General features: G+C 46.5%; 1 protein-coding gene across 2 annotated transcripts in view; it reads right to left on the reverse strand.

The window, feature by feature from the left end:
- PPP1R12A (protein phosphatase 1 regulatory subunit 12A) overlaps nucleotides 1-25,444 on the reverse strand; it is a 167,884-nt gene that overhangs the window by 28,414 nt on the left and 114,026 nt on the right. For both annotated transcript variants that reach the window (XM_073541516.1, XM_073541515.1), the window contains exons 20-23: nucleotides 17,627-17,643; nucleotides 15,711-15,843; nucleotides 15,444-15,548; nucleotides 4,229-4,276 (exon numbers count right to left, since the gene is read on the reverse strand). In XM_073541516.1, the coding sequence (XP_073397617.1) occupies nucleotides 4,229-4,276; nucleotides 15,444-15,548; nucleotides 15,711-15,843; nucleotides 17,627-17,643 (303 nt within the window). The remainder of the gene's footprint in view (nucleotides 1-4,228; nucleotides 4,277-15,443; nucleotides 15,549-15,710; nucleotides 15,844-17,626; nucleotides 17,644-25,444) is intronic.

Genomic DNA, 25,444 nt, shown 5'->3' on the forward strand with positions numbered 1-25,444 from the left:
GCAGTCAGTGTCACACAGGAGAGGATTAGATATTTATATAGCACCATTGATTCCATGGTGCTGTACATGAGAAGGGGTTACATACGAATTACAGATATCACTTACAGTAAACAAACTAACAATCACAGACTGATATAGAGGGGAGAAAGGACCCTGCCCTTGCGTGGGCTTTCATTCTACAGGATGGTGGGGAAGGAGACAGTAGGTTGAGGGGTTGCATCAGCTCCAGTGATGGTGAGGCGGTAGCTCCAGTAGTGGTGAGGAGGCAGCGGGGATCACTGAAGGCTGTAGGCTTTCCTGAAGAGATGGGTTTTCAGGTTCCGTCTGAAGGATCCAAGTGTGGTTGATAGCTGGAAGTGTTGGGGCAAAGAATTCCAGAGGATGTGGACTATTCGGGAAAAGTCTTGGAGGCGGTTGGATGAGGAGCGAATAAGTGTGGAGGAAAGAAGGTGGTCTTGGAAGGATCAGAGATTAAATAAGGGAAGATATCGGGAGATTAGCTCAGAGATATATTGAGGAGACAGGTTATAGATGGCCTTGTAGGTCAGTATTAGTAATTTGAACTGGATACGCTGAGGGAATGGGAGCCAGTGAAGAGATTTGCAGAGGGGAGAAGCAGAGGAGTAGCGAGAGAGATGAATTAGTCGGACAGCAGAGTTAAGGATGGACTGGAGAGGTGTGAGGGTGTTAGCACTGCAGGGAGGCCACAGAAAAGGATGTTGCAGTAGTCGAGACAGGAGATGAGGGCATGCACAAGCATTTTAGTAGAGTGATGGTTGAGGAAAGGAAGGATTCTGGAAATATTTTTGAGCTGGCGGCCGCAGCAGGTGGAGAGAGCTTGGATGTGCGGTTTGAAGGACAGGGCAGAGTCAAGGGTTACTGCTAGGCAGTGGACCTCCGGCACGGGGGAAAGCGTGATGTTGTCAATTGTTATAGATAGGTCAGGTAAGGAAAATCTGAGATGGGGGAAAGATGATCAGTTCAGATTTGTCCACATTCAGTTTGAGGAAGCGATATGAGAAGGAGGATATGGCTGATAGACACTCCGGGATTTTGGAGAGCAGAGGTGACGTCTGATACTCAGATATACCTCTCTGGCCCATCGGCATAAAGATGGTACTGGAATCCGTGGGACTTTATAAGTTGCCCCAGGCCAAGATTAAGAGTAGGGGTCCTAGAACAGAGCTTTGGGGGACTCCAACAGAGAGGGTGGGATGAGGAGGTAGTATGGGAGTGGGAGACGCTGAATGTGCGGTTGGAGAGGTATGAGAAGATCCAGGATAGGGCAAGGTCTTTGATGCCAAAGGAAGAGAGGATCTGTAGTAGGAGGCAATGGTCAACTGTGTCGAAGGCAGAGGACAGGTCTAGGAGGAGTATAGAGTATTGTCCGTTCACTTTGGCTGTAAGTAGGTCGTTAGTAATTTTGGTTAGGGCTGTCTCGGTGGAGGGAAACCAGATTGTAGATTGTCAAAGAACACGTTAGATGAGAAATGGAAGGAAAGTTCAGTGTGGACATGCTGCTGTATATCACAGAATAGGATTAGATACACAATTCAGCAGAGAGCATCACACATGTTCCCTACTTGTACACACTGCTCTTTGTCTCCTCATTGATGCCTCCCAGCCCCCCAGTCAGGAGAAGCTAAGCAAACAGCAGGGGGGAAAAAAAAAATTGACACCTCACTATACCGGAGCTGGAAAAGATCAAAACACTGGACACTGCCAAGTATGATGGGCTGGATGTTCCCCACCTCTGATTCTACACATTGTATAGATTCTATACAAAGCATAGGAAAAAAAAAAACATGTACTTACCTTCCCTCCTCTAACCAGGAAGTGCTGCATCTTGTTCAGGGAAGAGCAGTATGACGATCTCCCTGCTGTGCTCTGAACAGGTCGGCAGTGAGCAATGATGGCAGCCTGTACTGGAATACCAATTACAGGCTGTAATCACCCTCCCCACTGCAGATACTCACCCCGGACTGGCAGCTTCCCTGCAGCTTCTCGCCGGCAGCTCCCATCATCGCACACACTTAGCTCTGTGTGCAATGACAGGGAAAAATAAAGCCCACAGCATACACTTTGGGGTACAACAAGATGGCTGCGATCTCCTCCCACAGCTGTCATCTGGAAAGCCCGGGGGGCGTGCCCAGGTTACAGCTGAGAGGCAGGAGGAGCGGCCTCAATGTAACAGATGCAGGTCGGAGTCCGACTGCAGTCTCTTATGCCCATGACTGCCATAAAGCGCAAGTGTTGTACACAGACACTTACACCCACACTAAAAAATGGCAGCCTCCAGCGGCAAAAGTAAAAGTTAATAAACTATAAAAGTAGTTCATTTAATTTTCTATTAAAAATTATTGATTATATAATCAGTAATTATTAATACAAAAATTAAAATCACAGCACCTTCCCTTTAAAAGAGGGATTTTTGGTACTCATTGTAAACTTTTTCTTGGAACCTTCATTGGGGGACACAGAACCATGGGTGTATTGTTGCTATCGCTAGGAGGCTGACACTAGGCAAAAAAAGGAAAAAATAGCTCCTCCCCAGCAGTATACACACCCACAAACAGGCACCAAGTACTTCAGTTAGTATTAAAGCAGTAGGAGCAGCAACAAAAAACTCAACATATGTACCAACCCAACAACAAAAGCACGTAGGCCCAAAAGCGGTACACACAGTTAGGCAGGGTGTTGTGTCCTCCAATGAAGGCTCCAAGAAAGATTTTACGGCGAGTACCAAAAATCCCTCTTTTATCGCTTAATTGTGGGACACCGGTAACCATGAGACGTCTCAAAGCAGTCCCAATGGTGGGAGACAAAGAATGCAAAGAAAAACAGACTTAAGTCGGCCGATGCATAACCGCCACCTGCATCACCTTGCTTCCCAGGCCTACATCGGACGAGGCATGGGTATGAACCCAGTAAAATCTCGCAAAAGTCTGCAAACATGACCAGGTTGCAGCTTTACAAATCTGTAAAGCCGAAGCCTGGTGACTAACTGCCCAGGAAGCTCCCACTCCACTGCCCGGGTGGAGTAAACCTTTACCCACCCCCCCACGAGGAGGCAGTTTGTCCTGAACGCGATATGCCTCCAATATTGGACGAACAAATTCAACAAGAAATAGGTGATGTGGAAACCCCGTACGACGACCTTCAGGGTTGACAAATAGGGCATCCGAGAGGCAAAAGGAAGCAATCCTCGAGGTATAGCTCTGACCAGAACCAGCTTGTGGCGGGACTTCTCCAGGGGATGAACCATACGTAGAGGGACATAAGGACAGAGAGGGAAGGGCAATTTCTTCATTAATGTGAAATGAAGAAACCACCTTAGGAAAGAAGGAAGGAACAGGTCTGAGAACTACCTTGTCCTGATGGAGAATCAGGAACAATGCCGCTAACTCCATTTTTCATTATCTCAGGTTGGGTGAGGGCTAATTTTTTGTGCGCCGAGCTTACGTATTTAATTATACCATTTTCGTACAGATAAGATCTTTTGATTGCTGTTATTGCATTTTAATGCAATGTCGCGGCAACTAAAAAAACAATTCTGGCATTTTGACCTTTTTTCTCGCTACACTGTTCAGCGATCAGGTTAATTTTTTTTATATATGTGTATGTTTGATTTTATTTTTATTTTAATTTGAATGGGGCGAAAGGGGGGTGATTTGAACTTTTAAAGTTTTTATATATTTTTAAACTTTGTTTTCACTTTTGGCATGCTTCAATAGTCTCCATAGGAGACTAGAAGTTGCCACAACTCGATCGGCTCTGTTACATAGAGGCGATGATCAGATCGCCTCTATGTAGTAGAATTGCTGACTTGAAATGAGCGCCAACCACTGGGTGGCGCTCACAGCAATCTGGCACTGACAACCATAGAGGTCTCCAGGAGACCTCTGGTTGTCATACCGCAAACCGGTGACCCACGATCACGTGACGCAGGTCACCGGTGAGCTTTTACAACGGCATTTAACTAGCTAATAGCTGCGAGTGGATCGCAATTCCACCCGCGGCTATTGCGGGCACATGTCAGCTGTTCAAAACAGTTGACATGTCCCGGAAAAGATGTGGGCTCACCTCTGGAGCCCACATCAAAGGGAGGGAAGTCCGACATTACCGTAAATGTACGCCCGATGTCATAAAGGGGCTAAAAATTGGGTAATATGAAAGCTTTAATAATATCTGCAAAACAAATCAAAGCGGGAAAAAAAGTCACATTTACCCGTTTTTCGATTTCCAGAAGCGATCTGTCGGCAAATCTTTCTTGCCTCTGTAACATAGAAAACTTGGGTTAATTTACTGATCAAAACTGTAGCCACATTTTCTGGAAACTAGGCGCTAGGTCATTCCAGGAAGCTGCCTACATTGCTTCCAATAGAAAACCAAAAAGAACTACACTGGAGTACATAATTTAAAATATATAGAAATTTTATTATAATGATTAAAATGACAATCACAATAATGACAATTACAATATACTGTAGATCAGGCAATAATGGCTGGGGTCAAATAAAATTAAAGCAATGTTGCCTCAAAATACAAGCACCATATGGGAATTACTATGCTAACACCCCCTCCCAATACAAGTAATTATACACAATAAATAGTAGTCAGAGGTATAAAGCGTAATTTAGACAAAGTGCTTACCCATAAAGAGCTGTATGTGACCAAAAGCTGCCGCAACTGATGCGCGTTTCGACCACTCTTATTCAAGGTGACCGCACCTTGAATAAGAGTGGGCGAAACGCACGTCGGTTGCGGCAGCTTGTGGTCACATACAGCTCTTTATGGGTAAGCACTTTGTCTAAATTACGCTTTATACCTCTGACTACTATTTATCTATTGTGTATAATTACTTGTATTGGGAGGGGGTGTTAGCATAGTAATTCCCATATGGTGCTTGTATTTTGAGGCAACATTGCTTTAATTTTATTATTTGACCCCAGCCATTATTGCCTGATCTACAGTATATTGTAATTCTGTCATTATTGTGATTGTCATTTTAATCATTATAATAAAATTTCTATATATTTTAAATTATGGACTCTTTACTCCAGTGTAGTTCTTTTTGGTTTTCAATTGCATTTAGGAGTGTCCTTTAGGGTGCCTGATTGAATTCCCACTATGATTGTGTTTGTGGGTGGCTTTCCTGCATTTTGGTTGTTGCTCCTTTTGGTTTGTTTTCATTGCTTGCAATAGGCCAACTGTACTCTACAGGCTAACAAAAAACCCAACCAGGAGACCTGGCTTTATGTCAGTTGGCTTTGTGTCATGTTCAAAATGTCTTTTCTTTGGTCTTGGTTGTAAAAGGGTTGTGTCCTCAATAACAAGAGGATGGGACCCGTATTCACCTCTACAAAAGAAGCTTGAATAGTGGCATAGCCACTGTAACTGGAGAGGTGGTAAAGTTCCCTTCATTCACTTGTATAGAAGCCTACAAAACCGCAAAGGGCATTTCCCCTCTCCAGTCAGTGGCCGTGACACCAGTCAAATGGGGAATCATGTAGGCAGAAGATAAATGTTGGTACTTTTAAATGGCCATTTTACTAAAAAATCAAATTAAGTTTCCAACTGTTTAAAATGTCATCTTTGCAGACAGTTTTTTACTTAAAGAATGTACTTTGTGCTAAAAATCAGTCAATCCAACAGCAAAAATTATTTTTAGCCCAAAATATGAGCATTTAAAAGGGCATTTTGTCAATAGGATGAATTCTCCTAAGCCATCTATATGGGCATGTAGGTCATAGAAAGACGACTAAAATGATACCTTGATATCTCAATGGGAGGTCTTACTCCAAAGAAATGTTTTTCTAATCTGTAAATGAACTGTTCAGGGCTATGGGCCGGACACTGATCTGCATGAGGATCTGCCTCCAGAGATTTTATACTAGCTGAAGAGCCCGGCGTTGGCCAGGCATAGTAACTAACTGTGTATTTGTTGTAACAAATTATTATATTGCACATAAATTGTTGCTGTGTGTCATCTACTCCTGTAAATAGTGTATATCTGTGAGTCACCTCCTGTATATACATGGTGGGCCATTTATATGGGTGTCAGGTCCGAGCATTCCTACAAGGAATCTGACCCCCTTAGACTAGCATCTCTTCTGCGGTGTTGCTATCAGTGTGCCAAGAGTGGGAGAAGAGGGTTGCATTGACAATCCAACACAATGGGCAGCACTTTGAACACATAAGTGGTCATAAACTTATAAATTACTCATGAAAGAATACATTTACATTAAAACCAAGCACACCATTGTTTTTCTTGTGACAGTCAATAAGTTTGATGTGTCATGACCCTCTTCCCATTGTAAAAAGTAACGATGGATCCAAAATGGTCAACTTCAAAATGGCCGCCATCATCACCACCCATCTTGAAAAGTTTCCCCCCTCCCATATACTAATGTGCCACAAACAGGAAGTTGATATCACCAACCATTCCCATTTTATATAGGTGCATCCATATAAATAGTACACCCTCTAGTATATACCTGTATGTCTTCTCCCCCTGTATATAGTATATACCTGTATATCATCTCCCCCTGTATATAGTATATACCTGTATGTCATCTCCCCCTGTATATAGTATATACCTGTATGTCATCTCCAGGTTCCCTCCCGTCTGTACACGGTGGAGGCACAGTGTCCCCGCAGCACAGAGCATTTCAGTGTGGTGGCTCTGCCCCCAGAGTGTAATACCATTTAGTTAGAAAATGTAAAGGACTAACTTAGGCTAGTTTCACACTAGCATTTTTTAGCGCTGCGCTTCGTGCGCAATAGAATCGCAAACAAAAAACGCATTATGCGGTTGCTTTTTTTAGGTGCATGCGTTTGTTTTAACCAGTTTCTTGCCATGTTAACTCTTCAAAAGCATGCGATTTTAAACGCAGGCGTGCACATGTCCATGCGCATGCCTGCGTTCCCATAGACTGTAATGTGACTTTTTTTGCGCATTCCGTGCACAAGCGTTTTTTTGAGACAGGTCGGACGGACCAAAAATGCAACAGGAATTCCTAATGAGAAAATGCCTAGGTGAGACAGCTTCAAATAACAATCATCCGAAAAAGGGCAAAGGGAAGCCAAGTCTTAAAAATCTCAAATTTTTATTATGGTATTTAAAAAAATTCTCAGTAAATATGAAAATCAGTTAGTACATAAAACATGAGGACACTGCAACAAGAAATAGTACTGCTGCACCATGACGGTAAATAGCATAAATGACTGAAGAAAATAAACATCTCAATTGATATGAATTGATTTTTACATATAAAGATAAAATATGCCCAAAAATACTGTGCAAAAAGCAGAGGTTTATTTCCACATGTATATCAAAAAATCCTGTGATTTAAATAAAGATACCATGACAGTATTCAACAGTATTCATTGTGTGAGCTTTAAAATATCAAGGCGTAAAAAAAGGTGCCGAGTGCAAGGATATGTAACCAGTAAGTAAATAGAATCAATAATGCTTGCTAGTGCAATGTATAGGGATAATTACCCCCGGGATGCATGCTGAGACCTCAGAGTCGACAAAGAAGGTAAGAGGCCAAAGTGCCATAAGTAGACAGGGTAATGAATGCACATTTACCTCAGTGGTGCAGGCAGGAGAACCCCGAAACGATACCCCTCGAAACATGTAAATGTGCATTCATTACCCTGTCTACTTATGGCACTTTGGCCTCTTACCTTCTTTATCGACTCTGAGGTCTCAGCATGCATCCCGGGGGTAATTATCCCTATACATTGCACTAGCAAGCATTATTGATTCTATTTACTTACTGGTTACATATCCTTGCACTCGGCACCTTTTTTACACCTTGATATTTTAATGCTCACACAATGAATACTGTTGAATACTGTCATGGTATCTTTATTTAAATCACAGGATTTTTTGATATACATGTGGAAATAAACCTCTGCTTTTTGCACAGTATTTTTGGGCATATTTTATCTGTATATGTAAATATCAATTCATATCAATTGGGATGTTTATTTTATTCAGTCATTTATGCTATTTACCGTCATGGTGCAGCAGTACTTTTTCTTGTTGCAGTGTCCTCATGTTTTATGTACGAATTGATTTTCATATTTAATGAGAATTTTTTTTTTTTTTAAATACCATAATAAAAATTTGAGAATTTTTAAGACTTGGCTTCCATTTGCCCTTTTTCGGATGACAAAAATGCAACAGGTTGCGTCCGGTGCGCCTAGGTGCACACTACAAAAAAACGCATGCGCACAAAAACGCATACGAACGCGTGCATACGCTAGGACCACATGCCCCCATGTTAAAGATAGGGGCACAGGACGCATGCGCATGGACGCGCACGAAGTGCAGCGCTAAAAAACGCTAGTGTGAAAGTCTTAGTTACTCACCGGCTAACGGTATTTTTCGGAGTCCATGACAGCACCACCTGAGAGAGGGGATCCGCCCTTCTAAGGAACAGGAAAACCTACAGATACAAAAGGGCGGCACCTCTCCCACGCATCAGTTGGATTACAGAGTATAAAAGAGGACCTCCAAGGTTAATGCATAATTATATGTACAACAATATCAACACTTAAATCTTTATCACCCGTGGATATGTACAAAGGGAAGACGTGCACACCCAAATTAACTAAGGGAAGGGAATCTATGGGTGCTGTCATGGACTCCGAAAAATACCGTTAACCGGTGAGTAACTAAGACTTTATTCGGTCGTCCATGACAGCACCACCTGAGAGAATTACAGAGAGTAATCACTACTTTAGGGGGGGGGGGGGGGAACTACAGCCTGCAGAACCCTGATACCAAAGGAGAGGTCTGCAGAGGCACCCAAGTCTAGTCTATAATGACTATAAAAAGTGCTCGGAGAGGACCAAGTGGCCGCCTTACAAATCTGGTCGATGGAGACTTCCGACCTCTCGGCCCACGAGGTTGCCACGGCTCTGGTGGAATGCGCCTTCAATTTCTCCGGAGCTACTCTACCTTTTGAGGCATAAGCTAACGAGATTGCTTCTCTAATCCACCTGGCTAGAGTACTTTTGGACACCCTAAGACCTTTCCTAGGGCCTTGGTAGGAGACAAAGAGCATTGTCTTTCTTCCAGGGATCGGTGGCTGCTAGATACTCCAAGAGGCATCTCCTAACATCTAAAGTGTGTAGCTTCTCTTTCTCATTAATTGGTTTAGGGAGGAAGGATGGAAGGACTATTTCCTGGGACCTATGAAAGCTGGAGGCTACTTTTGGTAAATACGCTGGGTCGGGTCTAAGTATTACCCTATCCTCCTTTACCTGAAGAAAAGGTGGGCGCCTAGACAATGCCTGAATGTCGCTTACCCTACGGGCTGACGTTATGGCTATTAGGAAAGCTATTTTGAGGGACAGGCTCCTAATAGAGGCCGACGAGATGGGTTCAAATGGCGCTTCTGTCATAGCTGTGAGGACTAGGTTCAAATCCCATGGCGTGAGTCTATTCTTTACTATTGGTCTGGATCTACTCGCTGCTTTGATGAATCTTTTGACCCAATAATTAGCCGCGATGTTGCAGCTAAAGAGGGCCCCCAAGGCGGATACCTGTACTTTAAGGGTACTGGTGGAGAGACCCAAGTCCAGCCCTTTTTGTAAAAATTCCAAGATCTGGCCTATGGGGACGGAATCACCAGTATTTACATCTGAGCTTTCGAGGAACCTTTTCCAAATTCTGACGTAAATCTTAGTTGTCACTACTTTCCTACTTTTTAGTAGAGTGTCAATTAGGTCTGGAGAGAAGCCTTTACTTTCTAGCAGTGACCGCTCAAATTCCACGCCGTGAGATGTAGGCCAGCCACCTGAGGGTGGAAGACCGGGCCCTGGGACAGAAGGTCCGGGATGTCCAGGAGAACCCAAGGATCGTCTACCGACATGATCCTGAGGTTCGAAAACCATGCTCTTCTGGGCCAGAACGGGGCGATGACTATGACCCTTGCCCTGTCTTTCCTGATCTTCCTCAACACTAGAGGAAGTAGAGATAGGGGAGGAAAGGCGTAGGCTAGCCTGAAGTCCCATTTTATCAGAAGCGCATCTACTGCCAGAGGAGTCTCCCTGGGGTTTAGGGAGCAAAACTGTCGTTTTCGAGTTCTCCTTGGTGGCGAATAGATCCACCTCTGGCTGACCCCATCTCTGCACAATCTGAACGAAAATGGAGGTGTTTAAGGCCCACTCTCCTTGTTTTAACAGATTGCGGCTTAGGAAATCTGCCGCGATGTTCTCTTTCCCTCTTATGTGAAGAGCCGTGAGAGATAAAAAATGACGCTCTGCTAGCTGGAACAACTGTCCTGCCACCTTCATCAGAGTTCTGGATCGAGTTCCGCCTTGGTGGTTGATAAAGGCCAGGGCCACTCGATTGTCCGATAGAACTCGTACGTGATGGCCCTGTAGATACATAAGGAGCTCTTTAGCTGCGAGTACTACCGCTGTTAATTCTTTCAAATTAGAAGACATTTGTATCTGATCTCGTTCCCATAGGCCCTGGACCAGAATTTCTTCCATATGTGCCCCCCAACCGGAAGGACTTGCATCCGTGGTGACCACGCGGGTAATGTTATACTCCCAAGGCACCCCTCTAGACAAGTTATTTCTTTCTAGCCACCATTCCAGGGACTCTATTGTGTTTCTAGATAAGGTCAGTCGACCTTCTAAGTTACCCCCAAGAATCCTCTGATACCATAAAACTTCGCCCTGTAGAGTTCTCGTATGAACTTGGGCCCACTGGACTGCGGGAATGCAGGATGAGAGGGAACCCAACAGGGACATGGCTTTCCTGAGGGACATGGAGGGGTTGTTGGAGGCGTTCAGGACCCAGTCATGCAGGTGCAGCAGCTTCTCTGGGGGCAGGCGGCATTCCTGCTTTTTTGAATCTAGGGTTAGGCCTAGAAATTGTTGAATTTTTAATGGCTGCAAACGGGATTTTTTGATATTAAGTAGCCATCCCAACCGCTCTAGAGCCGCCGTTGTTTTCTGTAACTGTTCTAAACACTGCTCGGCTGAACTGCCTATTATAAGGAGGTCATCTAAATAGGGGACGACTAGAATGTTTAGCTCGCGCAGATGGGCCATCACCTCTGCCATCACTTTGGTGAATACTCGAGGCGCAACCGCCACCCCGAAGGGTAGGGCCGCGTACTGGACGTGCTGGATTGACCCATCCAACTGAACCGCCAGTCTAAGGAAAGATTGGTGTGCTAGACCTATGGGTATATGATAGTAAGCGTCTTTCAGATCTAGGACCACCATGAAGCAGTTTTGAAACAGCATCTTTATTGCGGTGTTGATTGTTTCCATTTTAAATGGACGTACAACCAGGAATTTATTGAGGGCTTTGAGGTTAAATATAGCCCTAAATGAGTCGTCCGGTTTACGGACCAAGAACAGGGGGGAATAGAAGCCTTTCCCCCTCTCTTCCTCTGGAACTCTCGTCAGGACTTTTTTGTCCAGCAGCTCGAGGACCTCGGTCTCCAGGGCAGCTTGTTCTAGCGGGGAAGATTTGAGTGGAGTTACCTTGAACCGATCTTGGGGAACGCAGGCGAACTCTAGGTGCAGTCCTGTAGCTATCACCCCCAGTATCCAGCTGCTATTCGAGATTTTGGCCCAGGCCGGGTAGAAGGCAGATAATCTTCCTCCTACCGGAGCCACTAGTCATTGGGGCGGCTTCTTATTATCCCGTGATGGACCTTCTTGGCGCCCCCCTCCACCATACATGAAGCCCGTACCTCTGGTTTTTCTGTTGTCCCATCTGTTCTGATCTCTGGCCTGTCTCCTGCGGGAATACCCTTTCCTAGAAAAGGGACGTCTCCAGGATGTATTCGGCAGACTCGGAAATTTCTTTTTCTCATCCCCGGCCTTTTCTAACAGTTCGTCTAGGACGGGGCCGAACAAGCATTCACCCTCACAGGGGATAGAACAGAGACGGGACCTGGCTTGGATATCTCCCGGCCAGCATTTTAACCAGAGGGCTCTTCGGGCCGAATTAGACAAGCTTGCAGACCTAGCCGCCATTCTTACCGAGTCCGCCGAGGCATCTGCCAGAAAGGCAGCAGCATTCTGGATAATTGGTAGAGACTTACGGATGGAGGCTCGCGAGGTTCCATCCTTTAGCTGAGAGTCCAATTGATCCAGCCAGACCATCATGGATCTGGCTGCGCACGTGGCTGCTATTGCTGGCCTTAGGGCGCCTGCTGACATCTCCCATGTGCCCTTTAAAAAGGAATCTGCCTTTTTATCTAGGGGGTCTTTAAGGGAGGCCATATCGTCGAAGGGTATAGATGACTTTTTTGAGGCTTTAGCTACCGCTGCATCCAGCTTGGGGGCCTTATCCCATCGACTAACTATTGGGTCCTCAAAGGGGTATCTACATTTGAAAGCGGGCGGCATAGAACCCCTTTTTTCCGTTTTTTTCCACTCCCTGTCAATCAGGCTCTGGACTTTTTCGTTTAGTGGAAAAGTCCTTTGTTTTCTGGGGTCTAGACCCCCGAACATAATGTCCTGAGCAGACAGTTCTGTCTTTTTTTTCTTCTACCCCCATGGTTGACCTTATGGTTTTAATTAATTTATCCATTTGGTCCAAGGGAAAGCAGAACCGGCTGGAATCCTCTTCGGAAGAAAAAGAGGAGGCCGAGGACTCTGAGGAGATATCTTCCTTCCTAGGGCCGACTGAAGACTCTGAGCCTGAAACACTAGCTCGTCTTCTTTTAGAAGAACCTTCTTTTGATAGGGCTTTTATTTCAGTCCTGATTAATTGCCTCAGGTCTGTAGCGAAGCTTGGAGCTTCTTCCGCTACCTGTATAAATAGGGAAGAGTGTAAGAGTCTGATACTCCACTCACGTTCTACCCCTCATCTCCGTCCCTACCGTCTGTCTCACGCAAGACTGACACAATCTCTTGGGGTGGCCATCTGGTAAGGGGCAACTACAGAGGGCACATTCCTTGTGCTTCTGCTTCCCTGTGGCCTTCTTCCCCTGAGAATCAAACACATAAGGGGACACTGCATCAGGGTACATTCTCGCAGATCTCTTACCCTTGCAGATGAGGACAGGTACCGGATCATGGGGGGCTGCGGGAGGATCCTTTGACTTAGAGGAACTGCTGTGGCTCCGTCCACTTGAACGTCCCTCCTCCCTCTTAGGTTGGTCACTGGGGCGCTTTGCCACGGGCTGCACCTCCTGTGGGTCCATGGGGGCTTCTGTTGTGTCCATCGCTGGGCCTCCAGAAGCACCTCCGCAGCGATGCCTTCTGCCTTAAGAAGGCTCCCCCTCCGGATTAGCAGGACTCTGTCCGGTGTTCGGGCCCCCCATTGGACCGCTCCCCGCGATCCTCCCCCTCAGGTGCCCGGCCCCCTCAGGCGGCGGGCACGCGTTCACCACGTCACTTCCCCGCGCGGCAAGGGGCTAGAACTGCGCCGCCGGCTCGGAACCGCCGCTCCCCTTGTGGGACACCGCCGGCGGCGCCCGCCCGAACGGACTGCACCCCCGGGGGAAGGAGACACAGGGGGACCCGCTTACCTCACCGGCCCGTGGAGAAGGCGACCGCCGGACCCTGTCTCCGCCTGCTCCTGCCACTGCCGTGGAAATCCTACCCGGACCCACCGTGGCGCATCCAGGGCCCCCAGCGAGACCGAGGTAGGAGAACCCCCCGCTACCTGAGTCGGTCCGCTGGCCTGGGATTCGGTTATCCATGACGGACGATCTGTAGGGAGTTCTGTCCTTGTTAGGAACAGGAAACCAACTGATGCGTGGGAGAGGTGCCGCCCTTTTGTATCTGTAGGTTTTCCTGTTCCTAAGAAGGGCGGATCCCCTCTCTCAGGTGGTGCTATCATGGACGACCGAATAAACCAGCCTTATAGTGCTATTAGTTGTAGCTGTATAAGTTTAAAGTGAACCAGGCATTGTAGTCATGGCAATCATTATGACATCGTCGACATGGCAACCATTATGACATAATCACCACGGCAACTATTATAACATCATCAAGATGGCAACTATTATGACATCATTCCAGCCATTCATCAAGGCAATCATTATGACAAACGTTACCATTGCAACCTATTATGACATCATCATCAACATGGCAACCTATTATGACTTCATTGCAGCCATGCCAACCCATTATGACATTTTCGCCATGGCAAACATTCGGACATCGTCGCCATGGCAACCTATTAAGACATCATCAACATGGCAACCTATTATGACATCACTACAACCATGGCAACCCATTATGACATCGTCGCCATGGCAACCAGTATGACATAACCGTCACCATTGAAAACTATTATGACATCGTTGCCATGGCAACCATTATGACAGTCACCATGGCAACCTTTATGACATCATAGTCACCATGGCCTGATACACACACTTTTATATATATAGATGAAAAAGGATATCACGAGTGTGATGTGTTATGGCAAATCTGCTCTCCTGATCTTACTACAGAGCTGTGTGTGATTATACCCGACATCCGCAGGTTCCATATCACAAGCAGACAGTGTTGCAATAATGCAGAGCTAAGAAAGCTATAGCAAATGTGTTTGTCAGAAGACAAAGTTCAGTTCTACTGTTTTGTGTTTGTTACATGTCTCACATTGATAACGTCCCCCTTTCCTTTATAATCTCTGGAGGCAGATCCTCATGCAGATTAGTGTCCGGCCCATAGCCCTGAACAGCTGATTTACATAGAAGAAAACATGGATTTCTCTGGATTCCACTGGATTGCAGATATCAAAGTATCATTTTATTCAGCTTTCTATTCCCTACATGTACACAGACTGCTTTGCAGGGTTCATCCCACTGACAGACTCCCTTTAAAGGACAGAGGGAAAAAATTAAAACACCACTAGGTGTTTTTGCCTGAAACAAATCCGAGTGGTGGCAGGAAGACGCTGTTCACAATACTTAACCTCCCTTGTTTTTCACTCATTTTAAATGTGTGAAAAGTGGTGCAACACACTGAAAGAAATGACATGCTGCGTCTTGGTAAAAAAAAAAAAGTAATAGGGTTCAAAAGACATGCAAAAAATGTACATGAGCTTTCAAAACTCATGAAAATGTGCAAAAGTTACTGCCCACAGTAATAAGAGCTGCAAGCACAGGCAGTGACTGACAACTCACTCTTCAATGATGCAGGGCAGAGCCAGTTGTCAAATGAGCAGAGTCGGTGCGTGCTTATAGTCACTGCTCTCATGCTGTGAGCGACCAATTACTCTGGGCACATCTGCATGACCCAAAAAAAAAGCCAGCAGCTCCAGGGAGAAAAAGGTCATTTTCTTCTGGGTGCCACGTGCTCCGTACCGTGGCCAGGCACCTTTGTAACACCATTATCCTGCAGACTGACCGCGTTATCGGACCTCGCAGATGCCACAAATACTAAATCACAGTGAAGCGTTCTACACCAAGATGAAAGGTTTAAAGCTTCTAGCAAACCTGGGTGGCTTTTTCAAGTTGTAACTTTAGCTCTGTCAGCTCCAGGTTGGTGTCGTGCAGCTGGGCCTTCAATTTCTCATTTTCTGCCATAATCTGTTCATATAGCTGAAACAGGTAGAAAAATAGATTTCTTAGCTCCAGTCTGAAATTGTGAACGCCAAGTAATCAAGTATGACTCTTACTGGCACACGAGTAAAGGAGAGGCAGCTAAATAAAGCTTCTTCATGAGGTTTCACATTTACAGGCCCGTACAGAAGCCCTTATTACCTTTTTAAAGTCTGTGGAGTCATCTTTATCTAATCTGCTATGGCCAAGTTTAATCCTTTCTAAGTAACTGGAGGAGCCAATATTGGATTCATAGCGGTCAGTTGATAGAACACCCGTGCTCCCGGTGGTATATCTAAGAGCAAATACACAAAGGTAACTATTGGACAAAATATAATACACACCCACCACTCAAGTATATGTCTGTATCTTCAGATTAAGACCGTGCTGACAATTGTGCTAACCAATGGAGATGAAAGAATGCTGCTCAGTGAGCGGTGTACACACTGTGGCGGCATGGAGCTGGCAGATAAAGTAATGCTCCCACCATACATCTTATTCTAGAAGCCACTCGGAATGGCCACCAACTGACACTCAATGCAGGGGAAAGGTCTGACCAGACAAGCTTTATGTATGCCAGGGATGTATGGAGCTGTAATAGCAATCGCTGATCACTGGCTTTTATCTATAAAAGGGACTTTCTCGTGAGAACAGCAAGTAAGAATTCAGGCTATTTTGCACATTGTCATGTATATGAGGCCTTGTTCACATCAAGTTTGAACCTACTATCAGAAGTATCCAGGGGTAAATACAGCTGATGTACAGAACACTATGGTTAAGACTAAAGGCCCCGTCACACATAGCGACTCACCAGCGATCCCGACAATGATACCAAAGTGTCAGGATCGCTGATGAGTCGCTACATGATCGCTGGTGAGCTATCAAACAGGCGGCTTCACCAGCGATCAGCACCAGTGACGCCGAGCTTGCGGCGTCGCTGTGTACTTTAGTTACCAGTGCGCTGATGCAGGGAGCTGGTAATTAAGGTACACATCGGGTTTCTAAGGGACGAGCATCACTTAGAAACCCGATGTGTACCTTAGTTACCAGCTCCCTGCATCAGCGCGCTGGTAACTAAGGTACACAGAGGGTTTCAAAGTGACGCACGTCCCTTAGATACCCGATGTGTACGTTAAGTTACCAGCTGATCGCTGGTCTCCCACCTGTCACACGCAGCGATGCGTGCTGGCTAGCAGGAGACCAGCGATCAAAGAAATGTCCAGGGCTTTCCAAGAGCGATCAGCGATACTAGCAGGGGGGCCGGTCGCTGATCGCTGTCACACACAGCGATCTCGCTGGTGAGATCGCTGTTGTGTCACAAAACTTGTGACTCAGCAGCGATCATGCTAGCGAGATCGCTATGTGTGACTGGGCCCTAAGACATATACTTTTGGCACCTGGCTAGTATATGACCGTCATGTGTCAGGTGAATGAGGCATGATTATAAGCAGTGTAAATATGGCAAACTCAATGTCTTTATAACAAAAAAAACCCACCAGATTATGCTTGATTGTATAACAAGCAAGCACTAGATTGGAGCACTTTGACATTCACATCACCAACACCCTATGACGTTACGTAGCAAGTGTATTATTAGCAAATGCCTCCAATTATAAATGTAGTATAGTTCTTCTGATTTGCCGTCTCTTCCATCATGTGCAGACATTGAAGGACCTTAGATATCATGGTTATGACCACCAGCAACTAGCTGTCACTGTAGGTCCTGCAATGCCTCCACATGAGGGAAGATACATAGCTAATCAGTAGAACTATACTACATTTCTAATTGGAGGTATTTGCTAATATTACATCTACTACATATTGGATTAGGATTTTGGAGATGTGAACCCCCCCCCCTCCACATCAGTCTATAAACATCTCAACTATGGCATCTCTTCTAAGCCATATTGAAGGTCGACTTACTACTGTTAATTATTTTTGTATTAAAAGAAAACAATCATTTTCGAGGGTTTTCATAAAATGGGAAGAAACGGGATGAAAGTAAAGATTTAAGCAAAATACACATGCAAAAGATAAACTAAAATAAATTTGTGTATAAAAAGCAATTTAATACTTACCGTGATGCGTTATCCGTCTATAGAAAGATGAGGGGGAAAAAAAAGAAAAAAATTACACACTGGCATGGTTTAGAGGTAAAGGAGCATAGCCAGGTTTCAGCCGAGAAAATGCTGGTGGGAGTACATAAGGTGCGACCTTTGGTTATTGTTCAAGGAAACACCAATTGCTCTTAAAGCTTACTAGAAATGTATAAAAGGAAATTTAAATCTTACAAATAGGATGTAGGGCGTTTGTATGTCTGGTTACAGTATTTCCAGGTAATGGTGTATATACAACACCTGGCAAAAATTATGGAATCACCGGCCTTGGAGGATGTTCATTCAGTTGTTTTCTTTTGTAGAAAAAAAGCAGGTCACAGACATGGCACAAAACTAAAGTCAATTCAAATGGCAACTTTCTTACTTTAAGAAACACTAAAAGAAATCAAGAACCAAAAAATGTAGTAGTCAGTAATGGTTACTTTTTAAAACCAAGCATAGGGAAAAAATTATGGAATCACTCAATTCTGAGGAAAAGATTATGGAATCACCCTGTAAATTTTCATTCCCAAAACGAACACCTGCATCAAGTTAGATCTGATCGTTAGTCTGCATCTAAAAAGGAGTGAAGGAGTGAGCACACCTTGGAGAGCTGTTGCACCAAGTGGACTGACATGAATCATGGCTCCAAAATGAGGAATGTCAATTGTAACAAAGGAGAGGATTATCAAACTCTTAAAAGAGGGTAAATCATCATGCAATGTTGCAAAAGATGTTGGTTGTTCACAGCCAGCTGTGTCTAAAATTTGGACAAAATACAAACATCATGGGAAGGTTGTTAAAGGCAAATATACTGGGAGACCAAGGAAGACATCAAAGCGACAAGACCGGAAACTCAAAAACTTCTCCAAAATAGGAAATGCACAACAAAACAAATGAGGAACAAATGGGAGGAAACTGGAGTCAACGTCTGTGACCGAACTGTAAGAAACCACCTAAAGGAAATGGGATTTACATACAGAAAAGCTAAATGAAAGCCATCATTAACACCTAAACAAAAAAAAAAAACAAGGTTACAATGGGGCTAAGGAAAAGCAATTGTGGACTGTGGATGACTGGATGAAAGTCATATTCAGTGATGAATAGCAAATCTGCATTAGGCAAGGTGATGATGCTGGAACTTTTGTTTGGTGCCATTCCAAAGAGATTTATAAAGATGATTGCCTGAAGAGAACATGCAAATTTCCACAGTCATTGATGATATGGGGCTGCATGTCAGGTAAAGGCACTGGGGAGATGGCTGTTATTACATCTTCAATAAATGCACAAGTTTATGCTGATATTTTGGACACTTTTCATATCCCATCAATTGAAAGGATGTTTGAGGATGATGAAATCATTTCAAGATAATGCATCCTGCCATAGAGCAAAAACTGGGCAAATATTCCTTGAAAAAATACCTAAGGTCAATGTCATGGCCTGCAAATAGTCAAGATCTCAATCCAATTGATAATCTTTGGTGGAAGTTGAAGAAAATGGTCCATGACAAGGCTCCAACCTGCAAAGATGATCGGGTAACAGCAATCAGAGAAAGTTGGAGCCACATTGATGAAGAGTACTGTTTGACAATCATCAAGTCCATGCCTCCGACTGAAAGCTGTTATAAAAGCCAGAGTTGGTGCAACAAAATACTAGTGATGTCTTGGAGTGTTTTTTTGTTGGTTTGTTTTTCATGATTCCGTAATTTTTTCCTCAGAATTGAGTGATTCCATAATTTTTCCCCTCTGCTTGGTCTAAAAAGATTGATTTTTGGTTCTTACCATAAAATCTCTTTCTTGGAGCCTTCATTGGGGGACACAGATTACCATGGGTGTATGCTGCTGCTAGGAGGCTGACACCATGCAAAAACAAGAAAACTGGCTCCTCCCCGGCAGTATACACCCACCGACAGACACCAAGTACCTCAGTTGGTGTGAAAGCAGTAGAAGCAACGAAAAACTCTAAACATATGTACCAACCCAACAAGGGACTCAAAGACCAAACACGGTACAACTTAAACAGGGAGGGTGCTGTGTCCCCCAATAAGATTTTACGGCAAGAACCAAAAATCCATTTTTCCTTATCGCCTTATTGGGGGACACCGATTACCATGGGACGTTCCAAAGCAGTCCCAAGGGCGGGAACAGCAATAAAGGAACAAAAGAACAGGAAGGGCTTAGGTCGGCCGATGCGCCACCGCCGCCTGCAGAACCATCCTACCAACAACTGCATCAGACTAGGCCTGGGTATGAACCCTTTAGAACCTCGCAAAAGTGTGCAAAGATGACCAGGTTGCGGCCCTGCAAATTTGTAAAGCCGAAGCCTGGTGTCGAACGGCCCACGAAGATGCCACAGCCCGGGTGGAGTGGGCTCTCACTCCCGGGGTTGGCCGTTTTTCCTGAAGTCGGTACGCTTCCAGAATGGTAGAACGAACCTAGCAAGCGATTATGGATTTGGATGCCGGAAGCCCTTTCCAGCAACCTTCAGAGATGACCAGCAAGGAATCGCACTGACGAAGTGAAGCGGTCCTGGCAAGACAGACACGCAAGGCTCTAACTACATCCAGTTTGTGGAGTGACTTCTCAAGAGGGTGAGAAGGAGCAGGACAAAAGGATGGGAGAACAATATCCTCATTAATGTGGAAAGAGGATATCACCTTTGGAAGAAAAAAAGGAACGGGCCTGAGGACAACCTTATCCTGATGGAGGATCAGGCAAGGGGAACGACATGATAATGCCGCCAACTCAAACTCTTCTGATGGATGTAATGGCAATCAAAAAGGTTACCTTCCATGAGAGAAGAGATAAAGGAATGTCCTGGATAGGTTAGAACGGCAGCTTTTGGAGAGCGCTAAGAACGAGATTGAGGTCCCACGGGTCTATCGGCAAATGATGAGGAGCCACATGGGCGACCCCTTGGAGAAAGGTCTTAACCTGCGGTAAGGAAGTGAGCTCTCTTTGGAAAAGGATAGACAGAGCGGAGACCAGGCCCTTGAGGGTACTGAGGGACAGACCCGCATCTAAGCCAGACTGGAGAAAACCAAGTGTAAATGGAATGGCAAATGACATTGGAAAAACTTTTTTATCGTCGCACCAACGGAAAAAAGCCTTCCAGTACCTATGATAAATGCGGGAAGAAACTGGTTTTCTGGCTCTGATCATAGTCTGAATCACCTGGTTGGACAAACCTGATTCTTTCAAGATCGCGGCCTTAACGGCCATGCCGTTGAACTCAGACTGAGAATTCTCGTGGTAAAGAAGGCCTTGCGAGAGAAGATCTGGATTGTCTGGAAGCCTCCAGGGGACGTCCGCGAGCATGTTCACCAGCTCCGCGTACCAAGGCCGTCTTGGCCAGTCTGGAGCCACTAGAATCACTGGGATGCCTTCCGATTTTATCTTCTTGACCACTCTTGGGATCAAGGCAAGAGGCGGAAACAGATAAGGAAGTTGGAACTGAGACCACGGAATTACTAGGGCGTCGCAAGCGACAGCTAGAGGGTCCCTGGACCTGGCTACGAAGCGCGGAACCTTGTGGTTCATGCGGGATGCCATGAGATCGACATCCGGTGAGCCCCAGCGCTGGCATATCTGATTGAAGACTGAGGGATGAAGAGCCTATTCGCCTGATAGTAGGCCTTGACGACTCAGGAAGTCAGCTGCCCATATTTCCACCCCTGGAATGTGAACAGCGGAGATTGCCGAAACGTAACGTTCTGCCCAGCGCAATATCTTTGCCACTTCTGACATTACTTGCCTGCTGCACGTGCCCCCCTGGTGGTTTATGTACGCCACAGCCGTGGCGTTGTCCGATTGAATGCGGACTGTCTTGCCTACAAGGAGAGGCTGCCAGTGGAGAAGGGCAAGGAAGATTGCCCTGATCTCCAGAAAATTGATGGGGAGGAGAGCTTCCAGTGAATTCCAGCGTCCTTGGGCCATTTTCTGATGGATAACTGCTCCCCATCCTAGAAGGCTTGCGTCGGTGGTGATGACTTGCCACTGAAGTGGAAGAAAGGACCTCCCTTGTAGTACTGATGCTGGCATTGCCCACCAAGTCAGGGATTGCCTCACTCAGAGGAAGGAGAATGGGACGGTCCAGAGACAACATGGTCTTGTCTCAGGCTGAAAGAAGGGACATCTGGAGGGGGCGAAGATGAAATTGTGCAAAGGGCACTGCTTCCATGGAGGCTACCATCTTCCCCAGAACCTTCATGCAGGATCAAAGGGGAATGGGCGTTGGCAGTTTGAGGGTTCGGATTCCCTTGGAAAGAGCCGCAAATTTTTCCCTTGGAAGAAACACCCGGGTTAGATTCGTGTCAAATTCCATACTCAGAAAGGTCATATGCTGAGTGGGGCTCAGGATGGACTTCTCTTTGTTGACTATGCATCCGAGGCGGTCGAGAGTATCCAGGGTTATCTGAAAACTCTGAAGGCAGTCTTGACGGGACGAGCCCTTGATCAAGAGATCGTCCAGATAAGGGATTATGAGGATCCCCCCTGGAGAGAAGGATGGCCATGACTGTCGCCATCACCTTCGTGAAAACACGGGGAGCAGAGGCTAGGCCAAAGGGAAGGGCCGTGAACTGGTAGTGATTTTCCTGAATCAAAAAACGAAGATATTTCTGATGTTGCAAACAAACAGGGATGTGAAGCTAGGCATCCCGTATGTCCACAGAGCAGAGAAATTCTCCGGGTTCCATTAAGGCTAACACCGATAGAAGGGACTCCATTTTGAAATGGAGAATCTTCACGTGGCGATGGAGCAATTTGAGGTCCAGGATTGGACGAAGGGAAGAGTCTGTCTTTGGGACTACGAAAAGATTTGAGTAGAACCCTGAAAACCGTTCGTTTGGAGGAACGGGAATGATCACTCTGGCGGAAAGAAGGGAGGAGACGGCCTGAAGGAACCCTGGAATCTGGGACCGCTGTCTTGGAGGTCGAGACAGGAAAAACCGTCTGTTTGGGCGGGAAGCAAATTCGATCTTGTATCCTGATGAGACGATTTCCCTGACCCAAGCGTCGTCGACAACAGACAGCCAAGCGTCCATGAAAAAGGAAAGTCTGCCTCCCACCCTGGAAGAACTTCCAGGTGGGGGTGACCCGTCACTTGGAGGAAAACCTACCGGAACGGGCGCCTGAAGACCTGGGGTATTGTCCTCTAGATCTCCAGCGAGGAGCGGGTCTGTAAGATGTTTTTTTCTGCTCCCGCTCCCTAGAGGCGGAAGGCCGATCTTGCTGGGTAGATCTCTCTGTGGAAGAGAAGGGACGAAAAGGCCTAAACGGCCGAAAACCTTTCGTTAAAAAAGCATTTAGGTCTAGACTGAGGAAGAGAAGTGCTTTTACCACCAGTGGCATTGAAAATTATCTGATCCAGCTTGGCTCCAAAGAGCCTAGAACCATGGAATGGCAGGTTGGTAAGCGACTTTTTAGAAGTGGTATCCGCATTCCATGACTTTAGCCAAAGGACTCGGCGTATGGCTACTACGTTGCTGTTAGCCCTTGCTACGCACCCGGCCGCTTCCAAGGAGGCGGCCAAAAGGTATTTACCCGCATGATTAATTTGATCTGCCAGATCTGTCAACTCGTCCTGAGGAGCTGCCGCTAAGATGCCCCTGCGAAGAATCTTAGCCCAAGCAGATATGACTTTCGCGACACCCAGGCGGATGCGAAAATAGGAAAACAGGACAGAGGGAGGCACCAGATGCCTCAAAGATTGATTTTGCCAGAGATTCTACCTGCCTGTCTGTTGGATCTTTAAGCGATGCCCTGTCTGGGAGGGATAGAACTGTCTTAGAGGCTATGCGAGAAACAGGAGGATCCTTTTCGGGAGCTTTGGTCCATTTTGTGAGCAAATCCATATCAAAGGGGTACAGCACATCTAAGTACCTGTGGCCTGAGAAGCGTTGCTCAGGGTGCTCCCAATGTTTGGATAGTGTAGTATCGAACTCTGTGGTTTGGAAAGGTTCGGGATGGAGGCCTTGCTCGTTTAAATGGGACAGAACATTCCTGAGGAGGGGCCTTGTCTTGCTTAATTTCAAGAGTTTGGAAAATAGCCGAAAGGAGACTATCGACCATGTTCCGTGTTTTAGTTATGTTATCTGCTTCTGAACTAGATCCTGATTGGGAACCGTCGTCTGACCTAAGGTCGTCCTCTGAAGGAGGAGCAGGAAACCTGGGTGAAGCAGAAGAGCCCTGCGAGCTGGAGGACGAGCCAGAAAGAGGCCGCTTCCTAGAACTCCCACCTGGTCTGTCCCTCTGAAGGTCACGGTCAGGTGCGGGTGACTCACCGTGAGAGGCGGTCAGCACACCGGTGGCTGTAGATAGTTGAGGTAATCGTTCTAGGACCTGGACCAGGGACTGAGAGACTTTAGTCAGATCAGAGACCGACAGACATTGCAACGGCCCACTCTGGGGGGGGGGGGGGGGGGAGTGGCCTCCTGCCGGGAATCGGTGTGCTCCTGAGAGGCCGACATAGCTGAAGGGCTGCAGGACGGGCAGAAGGGAGACGACTGACCTGATGCCCACTTTTTACAGCGTGCACAGGCATAGTGAGTAGCGGTGGGTTTAAAACGGAGAGCCCTTGAAGGGTTGAGCATAGGTAGGCTGTGACGTATGGACGCACGAAATAGGGAGGAAACTGTAGGAGAGCTAATTTTGAGCCGCAGAGCAGAGCCTACCGAGAATCTGATGAGCAGCAGGACACTGAAGTGTCCCCAAGCAGCGCAGGAAGTGAAAAAAAAGTTGCAGAGGAAGCTGGCTGACGAACTCGGTGGGAGGAGCTTAGCACCAGAGCGTGGTTGGATAAAAACAGTGGAGGGGCATGGTAAGCAGGGAGACTGACGCCCCTAAAGAGAAAGGCGCCCTGTGATGGGCTAAAAGGAGCGTGAAAAAAAAAAAGCGCGCTCAGATAGTGGAAATGAGCGCGCCTGGAGCGGGGAGGAAGGAGCCTTTGAAAGTGAAAGTAACGCGGTCTCCTCCCTGGCTGAGTTTCTATACTGAGAAGATAAGATGCCCGCGGCGCCAATAAAGGTGATCTTGCGCTTACACCGCTCTGAAAGACCCCCCTGAGTGTGAAATACCACTGATGCGTCCCCCTGCATAGAAAGGTGCGCGGCTGAGAATGAGGTGCGCGAATGAGAATGAGGTGCGCGGCTGGCCGGGGCGGGAGATTCAAAAAGGGGAATGAACTGAAGGTGCTCCCTGAGACATGCGGGGCTGGAGGGATCGTTCAGAGTCTTACCTGACGTCCCTGAAGAGGATGACCACAGGGGCCCATGCATAGGAGGCAGGCCGCTGGGAAAGGTCCTCTTAGGGTACCCTTTACACCTACCGATGCACCAGCGATCCCGACTAGCGATATGACGCGGTCAGGATCGCTGGTGCATCGCTAGGTGGTCGCTAGTGAGCTGCCACTCAGGCAGATCTCACCAGCGACATCGCAGGGGACGGGGATCGCTACTTACCTGTCAGACGCGGCGATCCTGCGTCCTCCCGCCTGGCTCCACGCGTCGCTCGTCGTCACAGCAGGAAGCGCCGCAGGAAGTGACCGACGAGAAATGATCCAGCAGCTTCTCGCGCGATCAGCGATAACCAGAGGGGGAGCCGGTCGGAGGCAAGTATCACATGCAGCGATATCGCTAGCAATATCGCTGCAACGTCACAAAATCGGTGACTTTACAGCGATATTGCTAGCGATATTGCAGTGTGTAACGGGGGCTTTACCCGCATCATGCAGAAGACCGCCGTCTTCCTCTCAGCCCTGTCCCGGGAGAGGGGTGAGGAGGTGTTTTGGCAAGGACCGGCC

This window comes from Dendrobates tinctorius, unplaced genomic scaffold (genome assembly GCF_039654945.1).
Source record: "Dendrobates tinctorius isolate UK_male_01 unplaced genomic scaffold, ASM3965494v1 ptg000122l, whole genome shotgun sequence".
Taxonomy (NCBI): Eukaryota; Metazoa; Chordata; class Amphibia; order Anura; family Dendrobatidae; genus Dendrobates; species Dendrobates tinctorius.